The sequence below is a fragment of the Lepidochelys kempii genome, chromosome 8, assembly GCF_965140265.1.
Source record: "Lepidochelys kempii isolate rLepKem1 chromosome 8, rLepKem1.hap2, whole genome shotgun sequence".
NCBI classification, from domain to species: domain Eukaryota; kingdom Metazoa; phylum Chordata; order Testudines; family Cheloniidae; genus Lepidochelys; species Lepidochelys kempii.
Window position 1 is genome coordinate 53,306,339 of NC_133263.1, and position 26,621 is coordinate 53,332,959.

General features: G+C 45.3%; 2 protein-coding genes across 3 annotated transcripts in view; both read left to right on the forward strand.

Moving 5' to 3' along the window:
• Positions 1–21,655, forward strand: part of LOC140916417 (uncharacterized) — a 36,742-nt gene extending 15,087 nt beyond the window's left edge. Inside the window, exon 3 of the mRNA XM_073358066.1 lies at positions 21,580–21,655. Within this exon, the coding sequence (XP_073214167.1) occupies positions 21,580–21,655 (76 nt within the window). The remainder of the gene's footprint in view (positions 1–21,579) is intronic.
• The window catches only part of XPR1 (xenotropic and polytropic retrovirus receptor 1), a 242,870-nt gene that overhangs the window by 103,083 nt on the left and 113,166 nt on the right, over positions 1–26,621 (forward strand). The window lies entirely within an intron of this gene.

A 26,621-nucleotide genomic window follows, 5' to 3' on the forward strand; every position in this document is an offset into this window, starting at 1 on the left:
GTTCTGGAGAATGCATTTAATTTGAGATAAGAAATGAGAACTAATGGTCTTCCACAGCTTGGGGAGTAATATTTGCTCCCTGTCTTGCGTCTGAAACTGTACCTCTGCAATTTCCTAGGCATGTTGGTCTGTGAGGGGGTGCACTAGATCATGAGGCCCCCTGCTGGAGGCCTTGTGGTCCTGCCACACCCTGCCCCAGGAAAGGGCAGTAGAGGGAGAGCTCCCCCAGGCTGCCAAGAGTGGCTGTGTGGGAAGCAGCCAATCAGGGCCCAGCAGGCTAGTATCAGAAGAGCTGCAGGGCCAGAACAAGTTCAGTTCCCCTTGCTAGAGTTGGAGGAGTGTGGATGGTGTGTGGTTGGCCGGGAACAGCTGTAGGATCTCGGACAAGATAGTGCTGCCAGAAGCCAAGGAGAGTGAAAAGGAGCCCTGAGCTGGTTGCGGGGACTCCATCAGGACAAGGCACTGTGGTAAAGGTGAAGACGGCACAGGACTGTGGGGAAGTGGCCCAGAGAATTAGAGTGCAGTGCGACTTAAAGGGATACAGCAACAGCTGCTATCTACAGGGTCCCTCGGCTGGGACCTGGAGTAATGGACAGGCCCAGTCTCCCCCACCCCCAACCCCTCATTAGTCACTGGAGGAAGTGGCCTGGACATTAAGGCACCCCAGAAGAGGAACTGAACTGTAGTGACCCAGCTGAAGAGCTGTGTCCAGAAAGTCTCTTGAGAGGGCGAAGACATTGCCTCCAGGGAAGGAGCCCTGGGGCACCGCTGTATTTCGGAGCAGAGACAAACAGAGAGGCATTATAGAGGGCACTGAGAGAGGCCCCTGTTGGACTTGTACCCGAAAGGAGTTTGCTTTGCTTTTATCACACATACAGACTGTATATGATTTGGCTGGAGGGCTGAGTGAGCGAAGAACCACCACAAACAGTGTGAGTGTGCAGGCACACGTATTTGGCCGGGGGCGCTCGCGAGAGGTGAGTGCAATCACGTTACATGGTCTTAATGGATTCTTTAGTGTGATCTCTTGGACAGAGTAAGCTGTTGACTGCTGTATCTAATGCTGTCACCTTAGTGTTTTCTGAGGTACGTGGACCTGCAAGCCATCATTTAGATAATCAGTGCAATCCTCTTTTTGAATGCTTTTTCCTGGTGAGCAGCCAGTTTATCTGCAGACTCAGAGGATAAAAACAGAGTTGAAGAACCAGATGGGTTGATTGTTTCTGTACAATTTCTCTGTTACGGTCATTGGGGCAAATGCAAGTATGCACCATTTGTCAATGCATTTTTGCAGATGTGAAGTTGCCTAAACTGTAGTTTAGAAGCTGGTCTTCACTTGCTGTGTTGAAATTTCTAAAACATATAGTTGTAAACTGGATCAAAAGTACAGCAAGGAAAAAGCATGTTTGGGGAATGAGTTTACTGGCCTCATAAAATTTTCTCCAACACTTAAAATGAGAGGTGTTGTTCCTGGAATATGAATCTCTGTCTTACTAAGAATGAGCAAGTATAGTAGCACGTGGAGTTCTTGTTAGCTGTCACCTTTGGCACCTTCCTATATTAATCTTAATGGTTTTCTTACTAGCCATTGTGTCCCTCGTGATGACTGAAGTTTTCTCATGCAACTTGGCTTTCTCAGCCTTCATGACAAGGACATGTCACATATTTTGCACATTTATGGTGCTGTATGATTAGATATAAAAAGTTTAGCTGCCTATACATAATCTATGGGTCATAGAAAGCAAAATGTCAAGGATGATTTCTGAATCTCAAAAATATACTAGGCATGCGTTAGTCAGAAGGGGATATGTCTTTCAGTCAGAGATTGCTGCAAAAGATGGTTTGGTTGTGGGAAACATGCCACATTATTACCACAGCCACATTATTTCCAGCTACTAGAAATGGAGAGATAATGGAATGGAATTCCTACTAGGGTGCCAAACTGTACCTTGCTCTGGGTTCAATCTGTTGTACTTGCCCCTGGTTATTGGGTACATAATTTCAAACCCCCACTATCTCTGGTCACTGGAAAGAAAAAAGAGCTATTTCTTCTTGCCAAAGTGTCCTGACTGGGAGGGTAGGGGTTCCTGCCACTTGCCTTTTTTCAGCTATGACTCCTGGATGTGAAAGGGTGCACTCTCCTCTCTTCTGCCTAAGACTCAGGTTTTATGGGGTCATCCTCACTTGTTAATTCCAGTGTTTGTCTTAACTGCTGCTCATAGCTTTCTCAAGCAGAAGTAAGGAACTGACATGATTTTTGTCAACAGGTTTCTGAGTAGCTTCAGGAGCCCACCCCCCGTACAGTGCTAATTTTGGGGTTTGGATGAGTGCCTCCCCTGTGTTACTCTCCACATTCTCTCATGTTCTGAAATCGAACTGTCGGTCACGTGTCTTGCTGATGCAGCCCCAATGACAGAAAATCTGACAAGATTTTATAGTGCTTAGCTACAGGCTTATCAGTTTCCCCTAGGGATTTCCTTCCCGGAGCCCATGATACCATCATAGGTCAGAGCTGTCACTAGTTTGGCATTTCATTTCTAAAAATTGCCAGACAAGTATTTCAGACTTACTGATAGGATTTCAGTTTAACATGCATGTGGTCTGTGGAAAATATAAGTGAAAAAAGTATATTAATAAGGTGAAGGATTACTTTGTACAACTAAGCTGATGTGCAAGGTAGGTAGAAAAACCTGGGAATTCTGAGTGTCCTTACAGTCAGAAAATGCAAAGGCCTTTACTTTTGAAGATCTTTCTTTCGAAAGACTACTTTAAGTCATGTGAAGTTTTACCTGAGACTTTTTCGGAGGGTCTGTTTCCTTCCTCCCCACTTAATATTTCATTGTTAATCCAGTGAAGTGACAAGTAGCTGGCATGTGCCTAGTACTCAAGTCTGTCTTGGACTTGATTAGAATACCACTGAGATTGGAATGCTTAGCCTGATGTGTAACAGATTTCACGGGTCTTTACATAGTACACATCTGTTGCACTTTCAGTAGAATACATATCTGCAACTTCATGTGCCATTTGCTTTCTCTTACTTACCTCTCAACTCTCATCTCAACTCCTAGCTGCTTTTCTTCTCCATATATTGTATCTGCCTACATACAGCAGGAGGTGAGGGATCAGACTTGTAGAATGCTGAAAGAGTCTGAACTCATCCGTTGTATCAGACTCTGGTTGTAAGCTATCAGATAAATTTGAAGCCCATCCCAAGTCCCATTATCATTAAATAGCTTCAGCACCTGTTTCTCCTGCTGCTTATTGCTTTCCCAATTGACATGTTTCTTGTGAGTTTCACTCCTGCCCACAGATTTGCGAATAGCAACAATGAAAACTGAGAGGGAAACCACAGAAGGAAAAGAAACCTTTGCAGCTTCAGAAAGCTATGAGCAGCTTTAGTGTAATTGAAGATACTTGTGTTAATATCTATGGGTATGTCTACACTTCACACTCCTGGCAGCAGTGTGTAGGGTACACGTAGCTACATGCTGCAGTGGAAAGCAGGCTGTGTCCACACTGCGGAGTTAGCTACGTGTGGCAGTTCAAAGCTCTGGCCCGGGGGAGGCAGTGAGGAAGCTGCTGTAGCTTTTTCCCCGCTCCATTCTCCCTGCTGGAGCCGCTCCCCACCTCTCTGCTCTGAGACTTTTCTGTGTCTTTTTTTCCCCAGGGATGGGAATTCATTCTAGGTTTCCTGCTGCGCTGAAGGATGAGCATCCTGTTTGGAGATCTGCAAGGCAATCACCTGGTGGTTGTCATTTCATGTTTTCCTCAAACATGGGTAGGTTAGGTTAGACAGACATCCTCACCTTCTTGGAAGTGTCTTTTAGCAGATACACCCTGAGGAGGTGACAGACAAGCAGTTCTGTCATAAATGCCACTCCTCCAAGTTGTGGGCCCTTTATTTTTACATTGTTTCTTTAACTTCTCTGGTGTCTGGAGTTACAGAAATTAAATTACCAGGTAGAATTCACTCAGTAAAGTAGTAGTTAGAAAACCATTTGTTCTCAAATGTCAATTAAAAATCTGTTGGTAAATTCATAGACTCTCCAGAATGTGTATTCATTAAAAGGTTCATTTGGAAGAGTAACTTGCTGTTGAAACAATAAATACAATTGCTTCTCTGTTAGCTCAACCCTGAGCAATTGGACCAGTCTCTTTAATCTTGTTCTTAAAAAGAAACAGATTGATTTGATGACCCCTGACACTCAAAATCACTGACTTGTCAGTAATACTGTGAGTCTGTGTAGCTATATTTTTGTGCCTTATGGGTATTCTGATGTCCCTCAAAACAATATTCTGTAATTCCTGCTGTTGGCTGATAAGTGGGTTTCTGCCTGTTGCTGAAACTCTGCCAACAGAAATTTTATTCCCTTCCAAGAACTAGTAGTCTCAAAGCAGCAATAGAGAATCTGGTCTGAGAATCCCAATACTTGATTCCTCAGTGGTGTTAAATTAGACCTGGATTTGACAGGCTCTCTTCTGCAAAGATGCAAATGATGTGAAGATCATTTATTGGGTGGGTTTTTTGATACAAGTAAATAGAAATCTATTTGAAATATCCTCTTTAGAAACTTAAAAATATTGTGCCCAAATCTTACCTTTTTCTTTAATAAATTCACAACCATTGTAGTCTAAGTTCCCTGTAAGCTGCATGGCAGCCTCTTCAGCACCGCGCAGGCACTCATTGATCTGGACCGGCTGGGGGAGGGACACCCTGAACCCAGCCCTGGCCCAGACCTGCTGTGGCTGGGGCACCCCTCGTTGGTCCCCAACTCAGTCCCGGACCTGCTGTGGCCGGGGGACAGGTGGTGCCCCTCTCCTGGCCCGAAGCCAGCCCCGACCTGGACCTGCTGTGCCTGGGGAAAGGGTGCCTCTCTTCCTCAGCCCAGGTGTTTCTGTGGGGGGAGAGAGCTGTGGGGAGTCCTCTCTCCCCGTCATAGCCCTGGTGCACCTTCCTGTACCCCAAACCCCTCATCCGTAGCCCCACCCCAGAGCCCACCCCAACCCTCTGCCTCAGCCGGAGCCTTCCCCCCACCCCAACCCTCATCCTCAGCCCTGAACCCCTCATCCCTGGCCACACCCCAGAGCCCTCAGACCCCAACCCTCTACCCCAACCCTGAGTCCCTCACCCCTGGTCCCACCCCAGAGCCCGCACCCCCAGCTGGAGCCCTCGCACCCCCAGCTGGAGCCCTCACACCCCTGCAACCCAACCCTCTCCCCAGGAACTGAGCCCCCTCCCACACTCCAAACCCCTTGGCCCCACCCCCACCACATGAATTTTGTTATGTGCACCAATACGAAGGTGACGTGGTCACACATCACCTCCATATGGTGCACATAACAAAATTCATTCCGCACATGGGTGGGAAAAATTAGAAGGTACACTGATTGTGGCCCTGTTTTGTTCACTTCCTTGTCTCAGTGCAGCGCTGGGCTTGTGCCTTTACTTGTTCTCATTCCTCTAGATCTGTAGCAGTCACACAGTACAAAACCTGTAGGTCTTGTGTAAATGGTGGTTTTGTTTATAAGTTTAATATATTTAAAATCCAGTGGCCTTCCTTCAGGTGTTTTAGTAATTGGAACAGCACATTGACTCAGTTTTGGCTCCAAATTCTAAATGTTATTGGGTATATTTAGGTCCCTTACTATATTGCAACCTTTTTTAATTATTTTAACCTAAGCCAGAGTGTGTTTCCCCCCTCTGCCCCCAGCATTTGCTGTTGGTGGTGTTTTTGACACATGCACAAACACTGGGAGGGGGGACATGTGCCCTGAGATCAGTGTGACAATACAGAACCGTGTCATGTATGGTCCTATAACCTCTGTGGAGCACCTGCAGTTGGCAAGTGCTGTTGAGATACAGATACATCCTGAGAGAGGTTATAGTTAAGGCTGCAAGTCTGTCATGGAAGTCACGGATTCTGTGAGTTTCTGAGACTTCTGAAGCTGCTGGTGCTGCCCCAGGGGCTGCCTGAGTCAGGCAGCCCCTGGGCCAGCAGCACCAGTTTGAGTGTGTGGGAGGTGGCTAGGGGTAGGGGGTTGGGGAGTGCGGGCAGTTGCTTACCTTGGGGTGGGGGAGTTGCTTACCTTGGGGTGGGGGGCTCCCCGACTCCCATGGACCTGCAACTCCTAGGCAGTGGAGGGGCTGGGGGAGCTCCACACTGCACTCTGCCTGCACTTGCAGGCCCCACCCCCGCAGCTCCCATTGGCTGTGGTTCCTGGCCAGTGGGAGCTGCGGCAGCCAGTGCTTGTGGCAGGAGCAGCGTAGTTTGCCGAGCTCCCTGATTCCTCTGCCACCTAGGAGCTGCAGGGACGTGGAGCCAGGTAGGGAACCATTGCCAGCCCCGCCAACCCAACCCCCAGCAATAGCTGGGGTCATGGCAACAGTGGGAGTCCCTGACCATGCTGCCTGGCTCCCCCGTCAGTGGGGTCTTCTGGACCACCTCCCCCATCACCTGCGGCACCCCCGGACTGCCGTCCTGAGCACCTCTGGCCCCCCACCCATGAGTATTTTTAGTAAAAGTCATGGACCGCTCCTGGGCCGTGAATTTTTCTTTATCTCCCGTGACCTGTCCATGACTTTTACTAAAAATACCCATGACTAAAATGTAGCCTTAGTTATAATTAGTTTCTTTGTCCCACCTCCATCCCCAAATTCCATGTCCCAATCTGTTCATGTTATAGAAAACCTCTGAGCTTTGCCTTGAAAAGGCATTCCCTTTGGATTGATATCTGCCCTCACACATGTTCACAAATGTATTAGCTCAGGGCAGGCACACTGGTATGCTTTTGGATGATCTCCAAGTGTGATTCAGAAAGAGTATCCCTTTTGTGTTATGTGCTGTTCTTTGTAATATTTAATGCAAAATTTCTCTATAAAGAAAACTACTGCTTGTGAAAACTACCTGACTGTCAACTCTGGAGAACAAGACTGAGGTATAACATAGTATAGTAGGGGAACTGTTGTTTTTGCTGTTGCTAGTATTTATTATGTGGACCAGGAGAATTGGCTTCTTTTTGAATTTATTGGAAGTTTTGAAGTTGGTTATAACTAAGGCTAAGATTTTTGTCACAGGTATTTTTAGTAAAAGTCACAGAGAGGAGGCAGGCAATAAACAATAATAAATCATGGAAGCCAGAGCCCTGTGGAGGGGAGCTGGGGCCGAGAACCTGATCCCCACTGCCTGGGGCTGAAGTTGCAGAGGTCACATAAAATCACAGAATCCTTGACCTATGTGACCAACTGGTAGCCTTAATTATAATTGCTTTTTCTATCTTCAGCATGTTCATGCTCCCACATACTTTAATTAATATATTGGGCAAAAAGGAAAAGAATTAGTTGAGTACTTACGCTGCCCTGCATTATAAAACGATGCATTATTTGGTAAGCTCATCGCAGGAATGCTAGACTGTCGGACTCCCATGCTGTCATTGTAATCAATCTGGTGTAGAGGCATTTTTCAGCCCGAATAACTTTTTTTTCCTCAGAGAATGCAAATTAATAAAATGGCGAGGAAACAAAAAGGGGAGGAAACTGGGAAAACTAAGACAGTTACAACTCGGACTGCTTCCCAAACGGAAATGTAGAAACTAGATGGTAGAATGGGTTAATATTCTAGTTTTTTGCTTCTGGAGAGCTTAATTCAAATCTCTTATGACATAAGCCAAGAAAAAAGTTTGGTTTTCTGGTAGAATTGATTAAAGCCCCTGTACCTGCTCAGATTTGTCAAGTTAGAATAGTGGTATCCCTGTTCTCAGGAGAGGCTCAGGACTGAAATAGCACCAGGTGTTACAAATCAGGATTTAGATTTATTTGCAGAGAAGTTTCAAAGTACAGACATAGCAAGCTGTAGTTTATAGTGCATTGGCATAATTGACAGCTAAAGCTTTTGTGTACTGGCCTGATGTATGTGGCTCTGAGCACCTCATTGTATCCAAATAAAAATAATTATGTGGTGTGACAGCCATCAATGTTCTCTTCTCATTTGTCGAACAGGAAAGTGGCAACAAATGAGAGAGCACAGGTTTTGCTCCCAGTCACCCTTCTTTTGTAGACTTCCCATATTGCATGCCCCATAAAAGCTGACACATTGCTTAGGCACTGTTTCCCCCCCCCCCCCGCTCCTTTTCTACTCCATTCCTTGATTGAAGCTAAATCTCCTACTGTGAGGAAATAGAGGAATTGCCCAGAATGCAACAATATTTTTCATTTTTCTGCTTTGGAGTAGTTAGTCTTCAGTTGCTGAGTGCAAGGAGCTTACAAATTTTCCTCTTGGATGGGGACCTCACCACACAGATCTCTATCTAATGATGGAATGATTGCAATGAACCATGCACCTGGAGATACCATTGAAGCCACTCTGACAATATAAAAGCAGCTTTCTACCTGCTTGTTAGAGATTTCTCTGGCATGGAGCATGTTACACCTGTGCCTCCTAGACAGCACTACCTTCCAATTTTCCTGTATTTTGTTTGTGATATTGGCTTCAATATACAAAACCGTACATGGTTTGAATCCTGGCTTCGTTATAGATTAATACCCTCTCCTACTGCACCATCCTGACTGTTAAAATCTGCCAAGACCATCTTGCTTTGTTTGTATGTTTGAATTTCTCTTTTATGCTAAGGTCCATTGACCCTTTTCAATAAGCATTTCAGCTTGCTGTTTGGGGGCAGAACCAGACCTGTCAGGCACTGGCAGCAGGGGGATGTCTTGCATCGTGAATATCCCTTGTTTGTTCTGCCTTCCAAGGGGCCGGTGACTCAGCCAGACCTCCATGCTGCAGGGCTTTCCTGAGGAAAATTCCAAACTTTATTTCAAATGTATAGACTAACAATTCAATTTAATAATTTCTCTCAATTCCCATCCATGTCCAGGGCTGCATTTGGTTTTTGGGCATTGCCCCCTCAGCTTTGCCGCCTCCGTCTGAGGCTTTCGCAGCAGGTGGTGACATTGTAGGCTACAGGGAACAAGCTAGGCTGAGAAAAGCCAGAGCAAAAGGAAAGGTCCATCTTTCCTGCTTCACCCCCTTATCGAAGCTTGGCTGACTGTACAGGTGAAGTAGTTTTTCACTTTTGAGCCCCAGGTCAGTGCCTTCCTTGAGACACCCAGAAGGGACTTTTGTGGGAGAAAAGACAGCTAAGCCCTACCTCTTTGAGGACAGGGGGATCACTAGCCAATTGAACTATTTCCAGAACAGTCTTTGAATCCAATGTTGTTTCCACCTCTGCAACAGGCTTATAGGGACAAACTCCCAAAGGGGAAATGAATGAATAATAAAATCAGTGCTGTTTCCTCAGCTCATCTTCATACTACTACAGCATGGGGGATAATTGTCAATGCCAGGTTCTCCTGATCACCCTCACAGCATGGCAGATCAGTGTAGAAAAGACCAGGCTAAAGACATGGGTTGACTCCTTTAGCTGTGTACACTCCCTCCCGCCCGCAAAGGAAATTCTTTTTTGTTAGAGGTTAAAGACTAGCTGTCCAGTCAGTGTTAGAGAATCAAATAGTAAGTATATTTTAAAGGAGATTGTCAGGCAAGAGAGTGTGGAATATTGTGAAACTCCACTTGTCTGTAGCTGCCCAAGACAACCTGTATATTACTCCTCGTGCACTCTGGAAAGGTCTAATAGAGATTTCTTGACGCACCTAAATCATTGCGAAATTATTGGGCTGTCATCCCCAGTTGCCACTGTGGGTCACCGTGCCGTAACTATTGAGCTGTCATTCCCAACTTCTGTTGCAAGTAGCCATGCTTGGCTGCCACCTCCATCAAGCAAATGGCTATGGAGTGATAAGAGGGACAACAGCCTAGATGTGGGAAGAACCTGCACGCAGTGAGGGGCCATCTTTGCCTACCAATTCTTTTTCTACCCCAGCCTCCATTTTATAAAGCCAGAAGGTTCCTCAGTATGCACCAATCAAAATTTAACGATGTCACTGCTGAAGATAAACATGTCTATTTTCCTCAGTGGTTAGGGACTCAGCATTTCCAAGTGGGGGTGATTTTCACTTTACAGTGGACCTCGACAAGTCAGCCAAGTCACAGCAGGCATCATCTCAGCCCCTTCCTTGGGGCATGAAAACTCTCAGAAGGCATCAGGTCAACAAAATAAATTAATATGAACTGTTGCCTGGCACCCTCAGGGCCTCTGCATGTTTTCACAAGCAATGGTAACATGGATGGATAGTATTGCAAGCATGGTCCCTCTCATCCTAAAGACTGCATGGCATAAAGAAAGGCTTCTGCCTGGAAAGAAAAATTAAGTGGGATTCAAATCTGTTCTGTGCAGGTATTTGGGGCTTTGGTCTTTGGGATCTAACGCTCAGACAAATCAATTCCCAGCTACCTTAGTGATACCATGAGACCCTTTATGCAAAGCCATTTAGATTCAACACACAAGTCAACCTACAATCCTGACTCCTGCCAGACACTGTATAAAGGAATATAGGAAAATGAACCAGTCCATGAAGTACAACAGGAGAAAATACCTATTTGCAAATAGTAGTTAGAACAAGTGTAATGTCAGTATCTGTCCTGTATTGCCTCACAGCTACCTGCAGGTCTCCCAACCAACCCTTCCTGGACTTTGACCCCTGATTGATGCCAGGCCCTCTCAATTTGGGAATGAAAAAGCTACGTATAGCTTTGATCAAATGAAGTTTAGAGTACATGGTCTCAAGAGGATAACCTGAAATTCTTGTATGGGTCCACAAGAACAGGTTTGTCTCATTTCCAGTCTCAGCAACCAATGAAAAGGCCTGATGTGAATTAAATCAGCCATCTTCGACTTCAGATCAGAGCATTGCAATCTGCACCCCGTTCTTGGAGAATCGGGAGCAAGCAGACCAAGGTCCTGTCTGAAACGTCTGAAGTTCCTGAGGAGGCTTGTCTTCAAAGCATTACCATTTTATCATCCTTGGACTAATCTTAAATTTTGCACATGGGTGGTAGTGTTTGATCATTACTACAATATTTGATCTTGTGTGCTCACAGGATTGATCTCCTGGGTCATGGTAGCAATAATATTAGTTTTAGGGAAGAAGGAAACTCACTTCTCTCTTCCTGGACAATTTTTCTGATCATAGTTCTGTACAGAGACATAGCTGGAGTATCTTGGATTCAGGATAGACACATGCTGCCAGGGATATCAGTCAGGCCTAGTCTGAGAATGAATACTATCAGGTACAAGGTATCAACTCAGAAGACAGTTAACAGAAGATGAAGATGGCCATAATGGAACACAAGTGAAGTGTCACAGAAAAATCCAACTCTTATTAGAGCTTATTCATAGAATATCAGGGTTGGAAGGGACCTCAGGAGGTCATCTAGTCCAACCCCCTGTTCAAAGCAGGACCGATCCCCAATTAAATCATCCCAGCCAGGGCTTTGTCAAGCCTGACCTTAAAAACTTCTAAGGAAGGAGATTCCACCACCTCCCTAGGTAACGTATTCCAGTGTTTCACCATCCTCCTAGTGAAAAAGTTTTTCCTAATATCCAACCTAAACCTCCCCCACTGCAACTTGAGACCATTACTCCTTGTTCTGTCATCTGCTACCACTGAGAGCAGTCTAGAGCCATCCTCTTTGGAACCCCCTTTCAGGTAGTTGGAAGCAGCTATCAAATCCCCCCTCATTCTTCTCTTCCATAGACTAAACATCCCCAGTTCCCTCAGCCTCTCCTCATAAGTCATGTGTTCCAGTCCCCTAATCATTTTTGTTGCCCTCAGCTGGACTCTTTCTAATTTTTCCACATCCTTCTTGTAGTGTGGGGCCCAAAACCGGACACAGTACTCCAGATGAGGCCTCACCAGTGTTGAATAGAGGGGAACGATCACGTCCCTCGATCTGCTGGCAATGCCCCTACTTATACATCCCAAAATGCCATTGGCCTTCTTGGCAACAAGGGCATGCTGTTGACTCATATCCAGCTTCTCGTCCACTGTAACCCCTAGGTCCTTTTCTGCAGAACTGCTGCCGAGCCATTCGGTCCCTAGTCTGTAGCGGTACATTGGATTCTTCCGATGGGAGTTATTGGGAGTTCTGATCTTATAAAGAGGCATGCTTCTATGATCCAGAGTTCATAGACCTGTTCAGTAATTCTGGGTGTCCCCTCCATATCGCTCCCTGTCTCATTCATTGACAGAGATCTATCTCCAATTGTATATTCTCCACTCCCACAACTGGAAAATCAGATATTTTTGAAGGGGCCCTCCCACTTTAACTCAGGGAATGATTTCCAGAGAAAGAACGAGCTCAACATCCGCACAATGCTTCAAGTGAGATCTTGGAGCACTGCTCCTTCCATGGATCAGAGATCTGTTCTGGTCGCAACACTCAACATGCCTGATAGGGTTTCATGATAATTGGGAAGAATACAATCAGCTATACTCCAGAGAGCTTTTCCTGTCCAGCGTAGAGCAAAGGGTTCTACTCTGTGCACACTGCCCATCAAAGGTGAGATGAACACCAAAACTTATATGGCAGAAATCAGACTAGCAGAGTGGCTCCTACACCCACAATCTCACTTATAGAAAATGAATTTGGTGGGTGTTGTAGCCTGTCTGTGTCAGGACCCAGGATTTGAGGTGGTGAATGACAACTTGCAAATCTGGCCAGAGTCCCTGCTATGTCTTCCCATCTTTTCCACCACTCCCCAGGAAAATACAAAAGTTAGGAATGGCAGCTGGGCAGAAGTACTGTTAATGACTTTCTGGCTGAAGAGGCTGTGTTTGTTAGGTTTGTTTACCTAGTTTTGGATAACTGGATGTGTCTATCTCACAGAAGAGGACTGCTATTGCAAGACCAGTCTTCCATCTGGGACCAGATAGGTTTAAAATTAATGGCTGGATGAAGTGATTGCTCTCATGGACCCCAGAAGAGAAGTTAACAAGTAGAACTCATTATTCTGGCTTGTGCAAAGTCCTTCGATTAACTACCATGTTAAACTAGCAAAAGATAGCCTTGAATAGCTATAAGCACAGTAGGGCTTTATTATGGGTGTATGAGTGTTCCTTTTCTTGAACATATTCGGAATATAATTTTAGAGACTTGACCATTTTGCTGGAAGTTTTGTACACATCCTAATTTTAAATGCTTCCTTAGGGCTTCAGTCTTCCAACTTCTCAAGGTCATAGACCATGACCTCGGAACCTCATTCTGTTCCTTACAGCACTATCCAGATTGAATCCCCCGTAGAAGGTGTCGGTATATTTCCTGTCATTTGAGTAGGCCTCACAATGGCTACTGTTTCCAACAGATGAATTTTTTTATTTGAAGTTGGGAGTTTTTTCTAATGATATGCTGCATGGTACTAATAATTCAGATAGATTATTATTTCCTGTCATAGCATTCATTTCCTGAGTAATTCAATAAGATTCCTCCTTCTGTTAAGCATCAAAGTTCAGTCCTTAGGAGAACTGACAATTTCTCAGGGCAGAGTTAGTCATGTCGTCTGTTTTGAGATCTGCTAGAGAGCCATTAGCTCACCAAGTTCTGCACATTGGTCAACTAATCTTAGCCAGTGTCATTTCCTTTCTTTTGGCAGAAGTCCTCTCCATGCTTTAGTGACCACGGATAGATGGAAATATTTATAATTAACATTTTGGATGTTCATATTTTAAAGGATGATCCTGCTTGACACACTGCCATGAAAATCCCATTATGATGAACTGGTGGGTGTTACCATGAAGAAGAATAGGAAAAATTTATCCATGCTTACCTGAACATTTCCTTTCTTAAAATAATAAAGTTCATGTATCTGTCCCACTCTGAAGACAAATGGATCATCCAGAACAGAGAAGGAAATTGACATCCAGGGCTTGGCATTCCCCAACAGCCAGTGATTGACGGGTCTGGTTATGCCCCCAAGGTGTAAACAAGCTGAAGTACACATTGTAATGGATCTGTAGACTTCGTTACTCGAAGAAAGGAAAATATCAGGTAAACATGGATAAATTTAATCTGTGCATGGAGCTCTTTAATTTTTTTCTGGTAACCTCTAATCTTATCTTCAGAACAAGTTATGACGCCTGTGCTTTCGTTCTAGTGTTTCTAGAGTGCGAGGCTACATTAACAATGTGTTAACCCTTGAGGGCTCAGCCAAATGCTAGTTCATCATTTAGCAATAAGGCATTCCCTGGGAAATATCCCACCTTCTTCCACCCTCTAACTTCACCACTTCAACCAAGCTTCACAATCATCATTGCTGTGTACAGTATTAAATTGTTTGTTTAAAACATATACTCTGTGTGTGTGTGTGTGTGTGTGTATATATATATATAAGTTCTTTGTTTGGTGAAAAAAAATTCCCTGGAACCTAACCCCCCCCGCCCCCATTTATATTAATTCTTATGGGGAAATTGGATTTGCTTAACATCGTTTTGCTTAGTCACATTTTTCAGGAACATAACTACAATGTTATGTTCCTGAAAAATGGAAGGAGTCGCTTGACATTGTAGTTATGTTCCTGAGCAGTAGGTCTGACTTCAGTTCAGCATCTGCAGTCCTTTTCTCTCAGGAGCAAAGACAGGGTTAACTAGCCAGCTTCCATGTAGCAAAGTACTGTTTATTCAGAACAAAAGCATTATCAATTCTCCACGTGGGGACACTGATAGGATTAAAACTAGTCAGGCCTTTTCTGCAGGGTCTGCCCATCTTGGTCACAGTTTTATGTTAGTTCTTGAATCGGTTGTGAGTGGTCTGTTTTCTAGATTAAGGCTGTCTGTTTTATGCACCTTATAGTTCTTTATTTGCTGGGCCTCTTTAACCAGGTCAAACCAGTATATGCTGTTTTCCTCAGAGTGAACTTTCCACGGGCTGGTCACCTACATTAGCAAGTTCATTAATTATCCACTAGTAACTTCAGTTCCTACAGGAACTGTCTCTTATAGCTTACCCACTGAGCCGGGAGTATGCTCACTAGCTAGTATCTAAAGATCTAGTACAGCGGTTCTCAACCGGGGGTCTGCGGGAACTCATGGCTGAAACTCAGAGAGCCTGAGCCCCAGAGTCTCCCACCACAGGGCTGAAACCCCGAGCCGTGCCCGCCCCCCACACTACAGTCCAGAGCGGGGCAGTCCCGGGGGCAACTCCACACACCCCCTTCCTCCTCTCCCTACCTCCCCCGGCCAGATCAGATTCGGAGGTGGGAAGCTGGAATCAGCGGGGAGTGCATTTCCCCCGTTTGCTGCTGGTGCCCAGGTTGTGGCTGCTGCTCAGCTCACGTAGCTGGTAAGAGCTGCCTAGGCAGGGGGACCCCGCTCTGTGGCCGGCAGAGCCCTTGGGGAGCAGTGACCACAGGGGAGACCTCCTGGCACACAGCCCTTAGCTACCCCCTCTCAGAATCCTGAGCTAACCCACCTGCTTGCACGCGGCCCCTAGCTACCTCCTCCCTGCACCTTGAGCTAACCCCCTCCCTCCACACAGCCCCTCGCTACGCCCTTCCTGTACCCTGAGCAGTTTTCAAACTTTTTGAGCTGAACCCCCACCACACAACCCAGACAGGCTGGGTGGCCTGCTGAGGCAAGTCGGGGGTGGAGGTGGTGCTACTTTCTTGGACCCTGCTGTGCAGAGCTGGGCCAAGCCCCGCCAGCCCCTCCCACCCAAAATAGAAGTGAAACTATGCCTATGCCCGAGGGCCCAGCCCTGGCCCAGAGTGCTGAGTTCTTCCCTCCCCACCACCTGCTGGACCCTTGAGTTTTTATAGCATGTTCAGGGGGGCCTCAGAAAGGAAAAAGGTTGAGAGCTCCTGATTTAGCACTTACAAAGTTGATATTCCATGTTTCCAAAGCATCACAATGTCTTTAAAAATTAGTTTAATCTGATCTGATACCATGAACACTAAAATGCTTTAATTATATGGTTATTGTATAATATTACAGGACAAAATTGAAGCTGGGTGCCCTTGTTATGAATTTCTATATCTTACCATGCTTAAAATTCTTAAGTTTTCTGAATTTCTTGCATTTATAATACTTGGTTTGGGAGATAATTGGAACATCTTAGCCCTGGTCTACACTGTGGGGTAGGGGGTGGGGAATCGATCTAAGTTATGCAACTTCAGCTACATGAATAACGTAGCTGAAGTCGATGTACTTAGGTCGACTTACCATGGTGTCTTCACTGCAGTGAGTCAACTGCTGCCGCTCCCCCGTCGACTCCGCCTGCGCCTCTCGCAGCGGTGGAGTACAGGAGTCGATGGGAGAGCGCTCGGGGATTGATTTGTCATGTCTAGATTAGATCCCCTCTGGATCGATCGTTGACCGCCGATCCAGTGGGTAGTGTAGACATACCCTGAGAATGTATTTTACTCTGAATCACTGATAAGTACTTTGAACTTTCACTCCACCTTAAAGTACTTGTATCTGGGAATGTATCATTTTACTTCCTTTTTGAATTGCTCAGATTTAGAGAGAGATTTCACCATTTGTCCCTGTCAAGGTTCCTTCCCCACTCTGAACTCTAGGGTACAGATGTGGGGATGTGCCTGAAAGACCCCCTAAGCTTATTCTTACCAGCTTAGGTTAAAAACTTGCCCAAGGTACAAACTTTGCCTTGTTCTTGAACCGTATGCTGCCACCACCAAGCGTCTTATACAAAGACCAGGCAAAGAGCGCACTTGGAGACGTCTTCCCCCAAAATATCCCTGCAAGCTCTACACCCCCTTTCCTGGGGAAGGCTTGATAAGAATCCTCACCAATTTGTACAGGTGAACACAGATCCAAACCCTTGGAACAAAAGAACAATGAAAAATCAATCAGGTTCTTAAAAGAAGAATTTTAATTAAAGAAAAGGTAAAAGAATCACCTCTGTAAAATCAGGATGGTAAATACCTTACAGGGTAATCAGATTCATAACATAGAGAATCCCTCTAGGCAAAACCTTAAGTTACAAAAAGACACAAAAACAGGAATATACATTCCGTCCAGCACATCTTATTTTACCAGCCATTAAACAAAAGAAAATCTAACGCATTTTCTGGCTAGATTACTTACTTACGAACTTTACAGGAGTTGTAAGGCTGCATTCCTGATCTGTTCCTGGCAAAAGCAGCACACAGACAGATCAAACCTTTTGTGTCCCGTCCCCCCCCTCCAGATTTGAAAGAATCTTGTCCCCTCATTGGCCATTTTGGGTCAGGTGCCAGCGGGGTTACCTTAGTTTCTTAACCCTTTACAGGTGAAAAGGTTTTGCCTCTGGCCAGGAGGGATTTTATAGCACTGTATACAGAAAGGTGGTTACCCTTCCCTTTATATTTGTGACAGTCCCCATTTGAGTAGCCCTTCATGTGGGTGAGACCTCTGATTCTAGTTTTTACAATTATCAGCAATAAAATACAGAACTAAATGAATATTGTTAGATTTGACATTTTAGTGGTGCACGGATTTTAGGAAGAGTAAAAATAAGAAATTGAGGTTACTTCAGGAAATGAGGCTACTTTGTCCAAGAATGTTTTGTTTAGAAGTTGTTTTGGGAAACAAAATGTACCTTTCTTGCTGGGAGGAATACACCATTCGGCTTATGTAGTCCCTTTTCATCAGACTTTTTGTTGTACAAGCAATGGCAATAACTGAATGGATTTCTTGCCTTGTTATTTATAAAGTGCCAGCAGAGTGCTAGGGACTGAGCCTTGTGCGATGGGAAAACATGACTCTACTTTAAATCTTTCTTTTCATTTGGGCTGTAAAGATCCTCTTGAAAGCAGTATTCAGAGTAGCAGCCGTGTTGTTCTGTATCTGCAAAAAGAAAAGGAGGACTTGTGGCACCTTAGAGACTAACAGTAGTAATGCTCAGGTTCCTATTCTGCGGAGATGCTCCAGGGACAAGATACCAAACTTCTGGACTTTCTGATTTGGGAATTATGCTGTGCATCAAAAGGTTGGCTTTTGGAAGGCAGACCAACAAACAAGCTGAAGCCTTGTCCTCACTTAATTTTTGTTTTAAACTTAAAATGATTTCTCTAACAAGGTTTGAACACAGTAGCTCAGTTTAAAAGTTGTGGTGGACATAGGCTTTCATAAATCTATCCAATTGAAAGACCATCTCTTAAAGCAAGGACACTTAGACAACATCTTACTTGTTCCACAAATTCGAATGACACCAAAGATTTCACAAATTCAGAGCGGAACTAGTAAAACTACTACTTGGGTTTCAAATTGGCCCTTTAGTTCTAGGATTGAAAATACAGCCGGGTAAGGGATGTTCCTTGGGGAAATTTGGAAATTCTGTGACCTCTCCGAATTAGAGAAGACTCCAGCTACCTTGAATGTGTCACAGTATTGTCACACATACTTTGAGAACTTTCTTTGAAAGTAGTGGGGCAGGGAAGAGTTCAGTCTTTGCAGACTGGAGAGAGGAAACATAATCTAGTGTAGACTTTGTAATTTTGTGTGGCACTCAAATACCTGATGAAGGGTGCTCTTTAAGAACCTAAGTAGGAGAATTATCTCTAACAGATAAGCAACAGTGTTAATACTTGTCTGCTGATCTTTGAATTAGGCATGTATCATTTAAATGGAAAAAACTGTATCTTAAATGATGCAGAATAATTAGACGAACATTGGTGTAAATGCCCATGAGGGGTAAAAAGCTTTTATGTTCTCTGCTTGGTGAGAAGTCTAAAAGCTAAACCTGAATGTGATTTGACTGTGAAATTTCACTGGAGTCTTGCACAATGCCATTTGTGGGCTCTGTATTTCACTGTGATACCTTGGAAACCTGTTTCCCTTCATCTGATAATTGCTTGCTTATTACCTTCTTGCTAACTGTTTTTTCTTAATAGCTGTTAAAATAAAAAAGGAAAAATGAATTTGAATAATGTTCACTCCCTAGAGGGAAATTAAGCCATCAATAACCTGTTTAAAATAGACTTGTCTTTGTACAATGTGTTCGCTTTCATTCCATAAGGGGAGACAATAGTTGGTTCTGCATCATCTATCTTGTCTTTCTGGTTGCCCTCGCTATTAATTGAAGACTTTCCCAGGAGACAATGTCTATTAACCTTCCTATTCCCATCTCCCTTCCCCCCAACATACTTATGTCTGGAGGAGGAATTTTAAAAGCACCCTTTTGCATTGGTGGACCTCTAATCACTAATCTTTAGTTCCCTGGTAGTGATGTTTTCATTTCTGTGCCTTACCTTCAGAGTTGTATGTGCTCTGTAATTTGGCAGAAGGCAAGATTGGAAAGATATCATTTCCCAAACCATGCAGCCTGAGTTTTTCAACAGCCTCAATTATTCCATCAGTTTCTTCAGTCAATCTCCCTTACTCCCCCTCACTCCCCTGGGGCATCCTATATGCTAGAGAATTTTTTTTCCCTTAGAGAAAACAATTGAATGCACCCACTCCCAGAGTGCTTTGCTACCTTAATTTCCTCAAAACTTTTGTATGGAACTTAATAGATTTTTTGCAAAAGTTTTGGTGCTCTTAGACAACCACTGAAATTTTTTTATGAAATATAATAAATCATATTTTAAATTTTAACTCAGGAATCTCCAGATCTCAGGAAATTATCCCAACTATACACTTGCAAAATACCTGTAATTAGGAAAACAAGATAGCATTTGGGAAAATCTAAAGTAAACATATGGCAAAATAATCTAGCAGGCATTGACCCTTCAACTAGTTCAAACATAACGTCTACTTGTTGTGACTAGGAATACATATATAGACATTTTATAGTCCAAACACTAATTACATATCTTCTTTCCCTTCCTAACTCTGCTGGGTTTCCAGTTGTCCAAAAGTGTATGTGTTAGGGAAAAAGGTTTCCCTTCCTGTCTAGGGTTAGGAGGGTAGCCTTCCCTGGACTTCTGTATTAGCCAAACAAAACACAGAGTCTTGGCTCTTTGATAAAGTGAGGCCCTTTAATGCTAGTGAGTACGACAGCTGAAGGGCTCACCAGTTCCTTTACAGAGGAAAATGGTGAAGCCCCGAACAAAGAACAGAGATGGGCTTTTATAGCCTGGTTCAACATACAGTGTGATATCTCTTCCAGTTCAAGCCGGTTAACCCAGTCTGTTTGAAGTTCTGGGGTAGGTATGAACATGGAGGCTTATCTGTATAAGGAATTCTTTCCCCAAAACGGGGAGTGCAGGTTACACACAGTTCACATTCCTTCTACCCATAACCTTAGAGAGAAGACAGAAGCATAGAAAAAAGACAGAAGCCTCGCTTTACATGATTATAGGGTTGTTTTCTGGTTCTTTTCTTTATCAGTTCCCCCCTTTGAGCCTGAAGATAATTATCTTACATGGCTCATTATTCATTGTTTAACATGTTCATGTGCTTTTCATCTTGGTTAACACCACCTCTTTTTATATATATCATCTTTGCTGGGCTCATGGCTTTGGTACATACCCAGTGGAAGAGGGCACAACAACTGGACACACAGCAGACCCACAATCATAAGGAATCCCACTCCATACACAAACAAGGTTTTTAGCCATCCAAAGTTAGGCAGCCAGCTGGTGAGCCAGCCCCATAAGTCAAAGCCCACACTGGGAGAAATATAGGCCTGCTTATGAAAGAAGGCTGACACTTTTGCAATTATATTAGTATCCATGACTATGCGTCTGCTTTGATTCACATAAAGGCAGCATGTGGCATTGAGAAATGTGCACACCCCTCCCTGCGCACTTAAAAGCTGATCCAGGGCCAACCTGTTTTGCATACTGTAACGGGCTAGTGAGCTTATTTCTTCTTGCAAGGCTTGGATTGCATCTCGAGTGGCGTTAGTAAATATTTCCATTTCGGCTAACATATTTTTTAGAGGTTTCAGAGGAACAGCCGTGTTAGTCTGTATTCGCAAAAAGAAAAGGAGTACTTGTGGCACCTTAGAGACTAACCAATTTATTTGAGCATGAGCTTTCGTGAGCTACAGCTCACTTCATCAGATGTTTACCGTGGAAACTGCAGCAGTCTGCTGCAGTTTCCACGGTAAACATCTGATGAAGTGAGCTGTAGCTCACGAAAGCTCATGCTCAAATAAATTGGTTAGTCTCTAAGGTGCCACAAGTACTCCTTTTCATATTTTTAGAGCGTATTCAAGTTGGCCCACCCTCACCCACGGAAAAAGATTACGGAAGGCTCGCATGCCTGCACTGCCTTCCTTGACAATAGGATTATAACTGGTATCTCGATGGGTTCGTCGAGTTGTGTCTTTGATTTCTATTAAGTCTCTATGATGCATCCCTCCTGGCCAGGCGAAGGCCACCATGCATCTTCCTAACCACTTTGGGGGCAAAGTTTTTCCTGCCCAAGTACCACAAACCCACCATAAATGGTGATCTCCTAATACTATGCTATAGTTGCCTTTATTGCCCCCTGAGTTCTGAGAAACATCCTGCAATCGTCCCACCAGGGATGCAGCATCATCAGGATTGGGTCCTATTCCCCCAATTTCCATAATGTAAGACCAGTAAATTGAGTTGTATGAGAATGTACCCCACATAGCCTCCAGCATGGGCATAGTTGGCTACCTCAGTACCATTGGGATACAGCAAAAGAGTAGTGCTTGCATTTTTTCCCAAAATTAGAATTTTCTCACAGTGGGTTTTTGGGTATTTTTCCAGAGTAGTTTTACCTCGGGAGCGTAGCGACCTTTTCTCTACGCACAAGGGGGCCTTAACAAGCAAGTCTGGGCGATAGTTTGGGATCCAGGTCCTAAAATCTGTGGGTCCCCTTCCCCTTTTTTCCTTTTGGCCGTACCACGCCGAACCATTTTGCCAAGAATCGAGGAGCGCTGGAACCGGCAAAATGGGGAACCCTTGCAGTGAATGGGAGGAGAAGTGGGAACACACCCAACAATCACTAACATTCCATGGGTTGGTTAAATTTTGGGCTAATTGTAGAAACGTATTTTCATCCCAACCCCCCAGGGCAGAGGTCCAGGTTAACGCCCATAGCCATGCATACATTATAAACACTACCAGCTACTAACAACACAAAAAAAAATAATATTAATACAATATTTGTAACAGTATAACTAATGCTCCAGAGTTCTGTAACTGCTTCTGATTCTGCTGACCGACCGGTACACAGTTCATGTAGAAGCGGCAGTCGTGATGGCAGTCATTGGGGATGTTGGAGCAGGAACCTTTTTACAGTGGCTGCAGTGCACCCATCTATCGGTGCCCTGGACCTTCACTGCAGTTGGAGTAGTCAGAAGGACTTGGGCCGGGGCCGACCACCTTGGTTCCAGGCAATGCTTCCTTCGATGGATTTTAACACAGACAAAGTCACCTGGAAAAAGAGAGTGCGCACAAGTATCAAGCGGTGAAGGTTGGGCATCTTTTACTCTGGCCCACACATCACTCAATGCATCTTGCAACATGCGACAATAACCCGCCAACTTATCTTGCCCAGCCATTAATGAAGTTTTCGCTGGGGCAAACCCATCTACACTGGTTAGAGGAATCGGCAAGGGTCGGCCAAATAGAATGTCGAACGGTGTCAACAAATGCTTCCTATGGGGTGTATTACAAAGATTGGTTAATACTATGGGTAACACTTCAGGCCACTTTAATCCAGTCTGCTCGCATAGCTTTGCTAATTGGGTTTTTATCAGCCCATTCACCCTTTCTGCTTTTCCTGAACTTTGTGGATGATAGGGGGTATGCAAGGCCTGTTTTATGCCGAGGGCCTTCGCTAAGTGTTGAATAATTTGGGAAGTGAAATGGCGGCCTTGGTCACTTTCCAAACGAGTCACTATCCCAAAGCGGGGAACAATATCCTTGAGGAGACGCTTTGCTATGGATACTGCATCTGCCCTTCGAGTGGGGAAAACCTCAACCCACCCTGAAAAAAGGTCAACCAGGGCAAGCAAGTGTTTTAGTCCTGTCACTGGTGATAAGTCCATGAAGTCCATCTGGACCACAGCAAATGGGTACTCAGGCAGTTTGCAATGTCCCATAACTTGTGGTTTGATTGCTCCTTGATGATTATACCATTAACACAATTCACACTGTGCAGTGATGGTCTTCGCAGCTGCATGGACCCCGGAGCAAAAAAACAACTTCTCCATTTGAGCCACTAATCCCCACTTTCCCAGGTGCGAGGCCAGGTGGAGTGCCTGGGAAACCTGAGGGAGGAGTTGTCTTGGGAGAACTGGACGACCGTCCAGGCTGACATAGAGGTTGTCCTCATTTAGGTGGCATCCAATGGATTTCCAACGGCTAACTTCGGCCGGGGGCGTCGTCTGCTGGGCAGAGAGCAAAATGGCTGGCGTCACTGGTTGCAGTAGCAGGGGTGCCAAAAAAGGAAAAGGGGCTGGAGCCCCACAGAGGGCAGCATGACGGGCCGCCGAATCGGCTTCAGCATTTCCCTTGGAAACCTCATCCGAGGCGCGGGAGTGGCCCTTACAGTGCGTAACCGAAACAGCTGCAGGAAGTTGAATAGCCTCTAACAAGGCCGAAATCAAGGCAACATGGGAAATCTGAGAGCCACTGGAGGTAAGGAACCCACGATGTTTCCAAAGTTGTCCAGTAGAGTGGCATACTGAAAAGGCATATTTGGAGTCAGTATAGATGGCCACAGTTTTGTTTTCAGCTAATTGACAGGCCCTAACAAGCGCCACGAGTTCTGCTGCTTGCGCTGACTTTTGTGTAGGTAAGGCATGCGCTTCAAGCGTTGCCATCAGGGTAACAATTACATAGCCAACTCGTAAGGCCCCAAACTCGTCCCGACAGGTGGAGCCGTCACAAAACAATTGGAGGTCAGGATTCTGTAATGGAATATCAGAGAGGTCAGGACGAGGCGTGGAGATCAAATCCACCAAGTGGAGGCAATTATGAGGTTCCCCGTCCTCAGGCAGAGGCAAAACGGTTGCAGGATTCAGGACTTTGCAGCGGCGTAGGGTAACAGCCTGATTGGCGAGCAAGGCCAACTCGTACCTGGTCAATCTGGCTGCTGTGAGGTGCTGCGTGGATCCACGATTAAGAAGCGCTGCAACGGCATGAGGCACTTGAACTAGAAGAAGGTGGCCCAAGGTAAGTCCCGAAGCTTTTTCAACCAATACAGCGGCAGCCGCAACAGCGCAGAGACAGGGCGGAAGACCCTGAGCCACTGGGTCAAGAAGGACTGAAAAATAAGCCACCGGTCGCTGGCCAGGCCCAAAGGGCTGAGTTAGCACACCAGAGGCCGTGCCAGATTGTTCATGGCAAAACAAGGTGAAAGGCTTTGCGTAATCCGGTCTGCCCAGGGCTGGTGCAGAAGTTAATGCTTGTTTGAGCGTGGTAAGGGCATTGTTGTGTAGAGTCGTCCATGGCAGGGGTTCGGGAACGGAATCCAACAGCAAATTGGTGAGGGGGTGCACTAACTCCGCATAAGCCGGAATCCAGGCTCTACAATAGCCACTTGCTCCCAGTAACTGGCGGAGTTGTTTTTTAGTGGTAGGCCTCGGCATACTCAGAACGCTTTCAATCCTGTCCTGAGTAAGTGCAGTAGAGGCATGTGAAATACGATGCCCTAAATATTCCACCTCGGGTTGGGCAAACTGTAGCTTGGAGAGTGCCACCTTGTGACCTTTTTCAGCCAATGCAAAAAGAAGGATTTGAGTGTCTTGTACACAGGCAGTCTTGGCTGTAGAGCACAATAACAGATCATCAACGTATTGAATCAAAGTAGAACCCATAGTCAACGAAATAGAGTCCAGATCTCGCTTTAAATACTGGCTGAAGATGGTAGGGCTCTCCCTGTAGCCCTGAGGGAGGTGGGTCCATACGTATTGACATCCGTCAAAGGTAAAGGCAAATAGGAACTGTGAGTCTGGGTGCACAGGGATGCTTAAAAATGCTGAAGACAGATCAATCACAGTAAAATAAGTAGCTCCTGGGGGAATAGCAGTTAAAATAGTTGCTGGATTGGGAACAACTGGAGCTCTCAGGATCACAATAGCATTAATCAGTCGGAGGTCATGCACGAAACGGTAAACTGGTTTGCTATCGGGGCCAGGCTTGGGTTTCTTAACAGGAAGAATAGGTGTATTGCAAGGGCTGGTAGCCTCTTTAATGATTCCTTGAGTTAAAAGCTGTTGTAGGACTGGCCGAATGCTCTCTATGGCCTCTTTAGGCAATTGATTTTGCATTTTTCGGGGCAGAGGGATGTCTGTACGGTAAGTGATATAAACTGGTTCTGCTGACTTTAAAAGTCCAGTTTCAGTGGACACCGAGGCCCACAATGCTTCAGGAATATCAGATAACTCAGCAGGGACAAGGGGGGCAGTGGGTGTAATTGTGGTGGCATTAGTGGCTAACAATGCCATTACCGTAGCTTCAGGGACAGAAGTAGGGACTGAGAGATATTAGCCCCTCCGGGCTGCAAGTTATAGTTGCTCGTAGTTTACATAACAAATCTCTGCCTAATAGATTTGCAGGACAGGAAGTTGCAATTAAAAAGCTATGATCCTCTGATAACGGGCCAAGCTGGACCGCTTGCTCCGCAGTTAGAGGAAGGGCGCACACGGTGCCACCAACGCCTATAGCTTTTACGGTGGCAGAAGTGGTAGGAAGGTTGGGGTCCTGTAGAGTACTTCTATCTGCCCCAGTGTCAATTAACATTGAGTAAGTTTTTCCTCCCACCACAACTGGAAGTTCCGGGTGGTTTGCATCCAACTGCACTGTCCAAGAAGTGGAGGGGGTTCCTGGCGAGGGGGACGAAGCATTGTGGGTGGCTAGCTTTCAATCAGTACTCCCTTTTTCTCCCCCCCTTTCCTGTACCCTCTGGTAGGCTTGCATAAGAGGGTCAGCTGACTGGAGGGGGTAATTTGGGCACTGGGCAGCCCAGTGTCCTTTTTGTCGGCACCACCGGCACTCATCTGGCCCTGCCCTCCCGGGCCGTGGCTGGAAGTTCTGACCTTGTGGTCCCCATCCCTGGGTAGAGCTGCCTCCTCTTCCACCTCGTCCCCAAAAGCCTCCCCTCCTATGGCTTGCATCTCGTCCCGAGAGCCGTCTTGGAAACCTTGCAACTGCAGATTAAGGAGCTTTTCGGACCTCTTAGTGTCTAATTCCTTCCTATTCCTCCAGGCATGGGCTGCTAACCCCACCACCTCCTCCAGTGTTTTGTTTTCATAAGCTGGTTGACTACACACATACTTCCGAGCGAATGGTAATAAGTTTTTTACATACTGGCCTATCACTTGTGTTTTTGCTACAGGGGAGGTTGGATCTAAGCCGCCGTGGTTTTTCAAAACCTTACAAAAGCAGTGGAAGAATTCCCCTGGGTGCTCATCATGCTTTTGAACACATGCATCTACCTTTCCCCAGTCATACACAGGCTTAGACATATCCTCTAATGCTTCTAAGATTCGCTTTCTCATTTTATCCCACTCTTGAACGGTCTCCGGAACATCCCAATCCATTTCAGGTTTCTCTTGCGGATAAGCTGCCCTGCCTTGCACCACCTCTCTAGCTTTCTTATACACCGTTTCCTTCTCACCCTGACTTAGCACTTGATTCAAAATCATCTCCACATCATCATAATTACAATTATACATTGTGAAAATACCCTTCAACTTTTTAATAAATTCTTCTGGACACTGTCGAAATGAGGGAAAAGTAGATGACCAATTCATTAGATCCGTGCTGGTAAAAGGGACATACACCATCTGTGTCCCCCC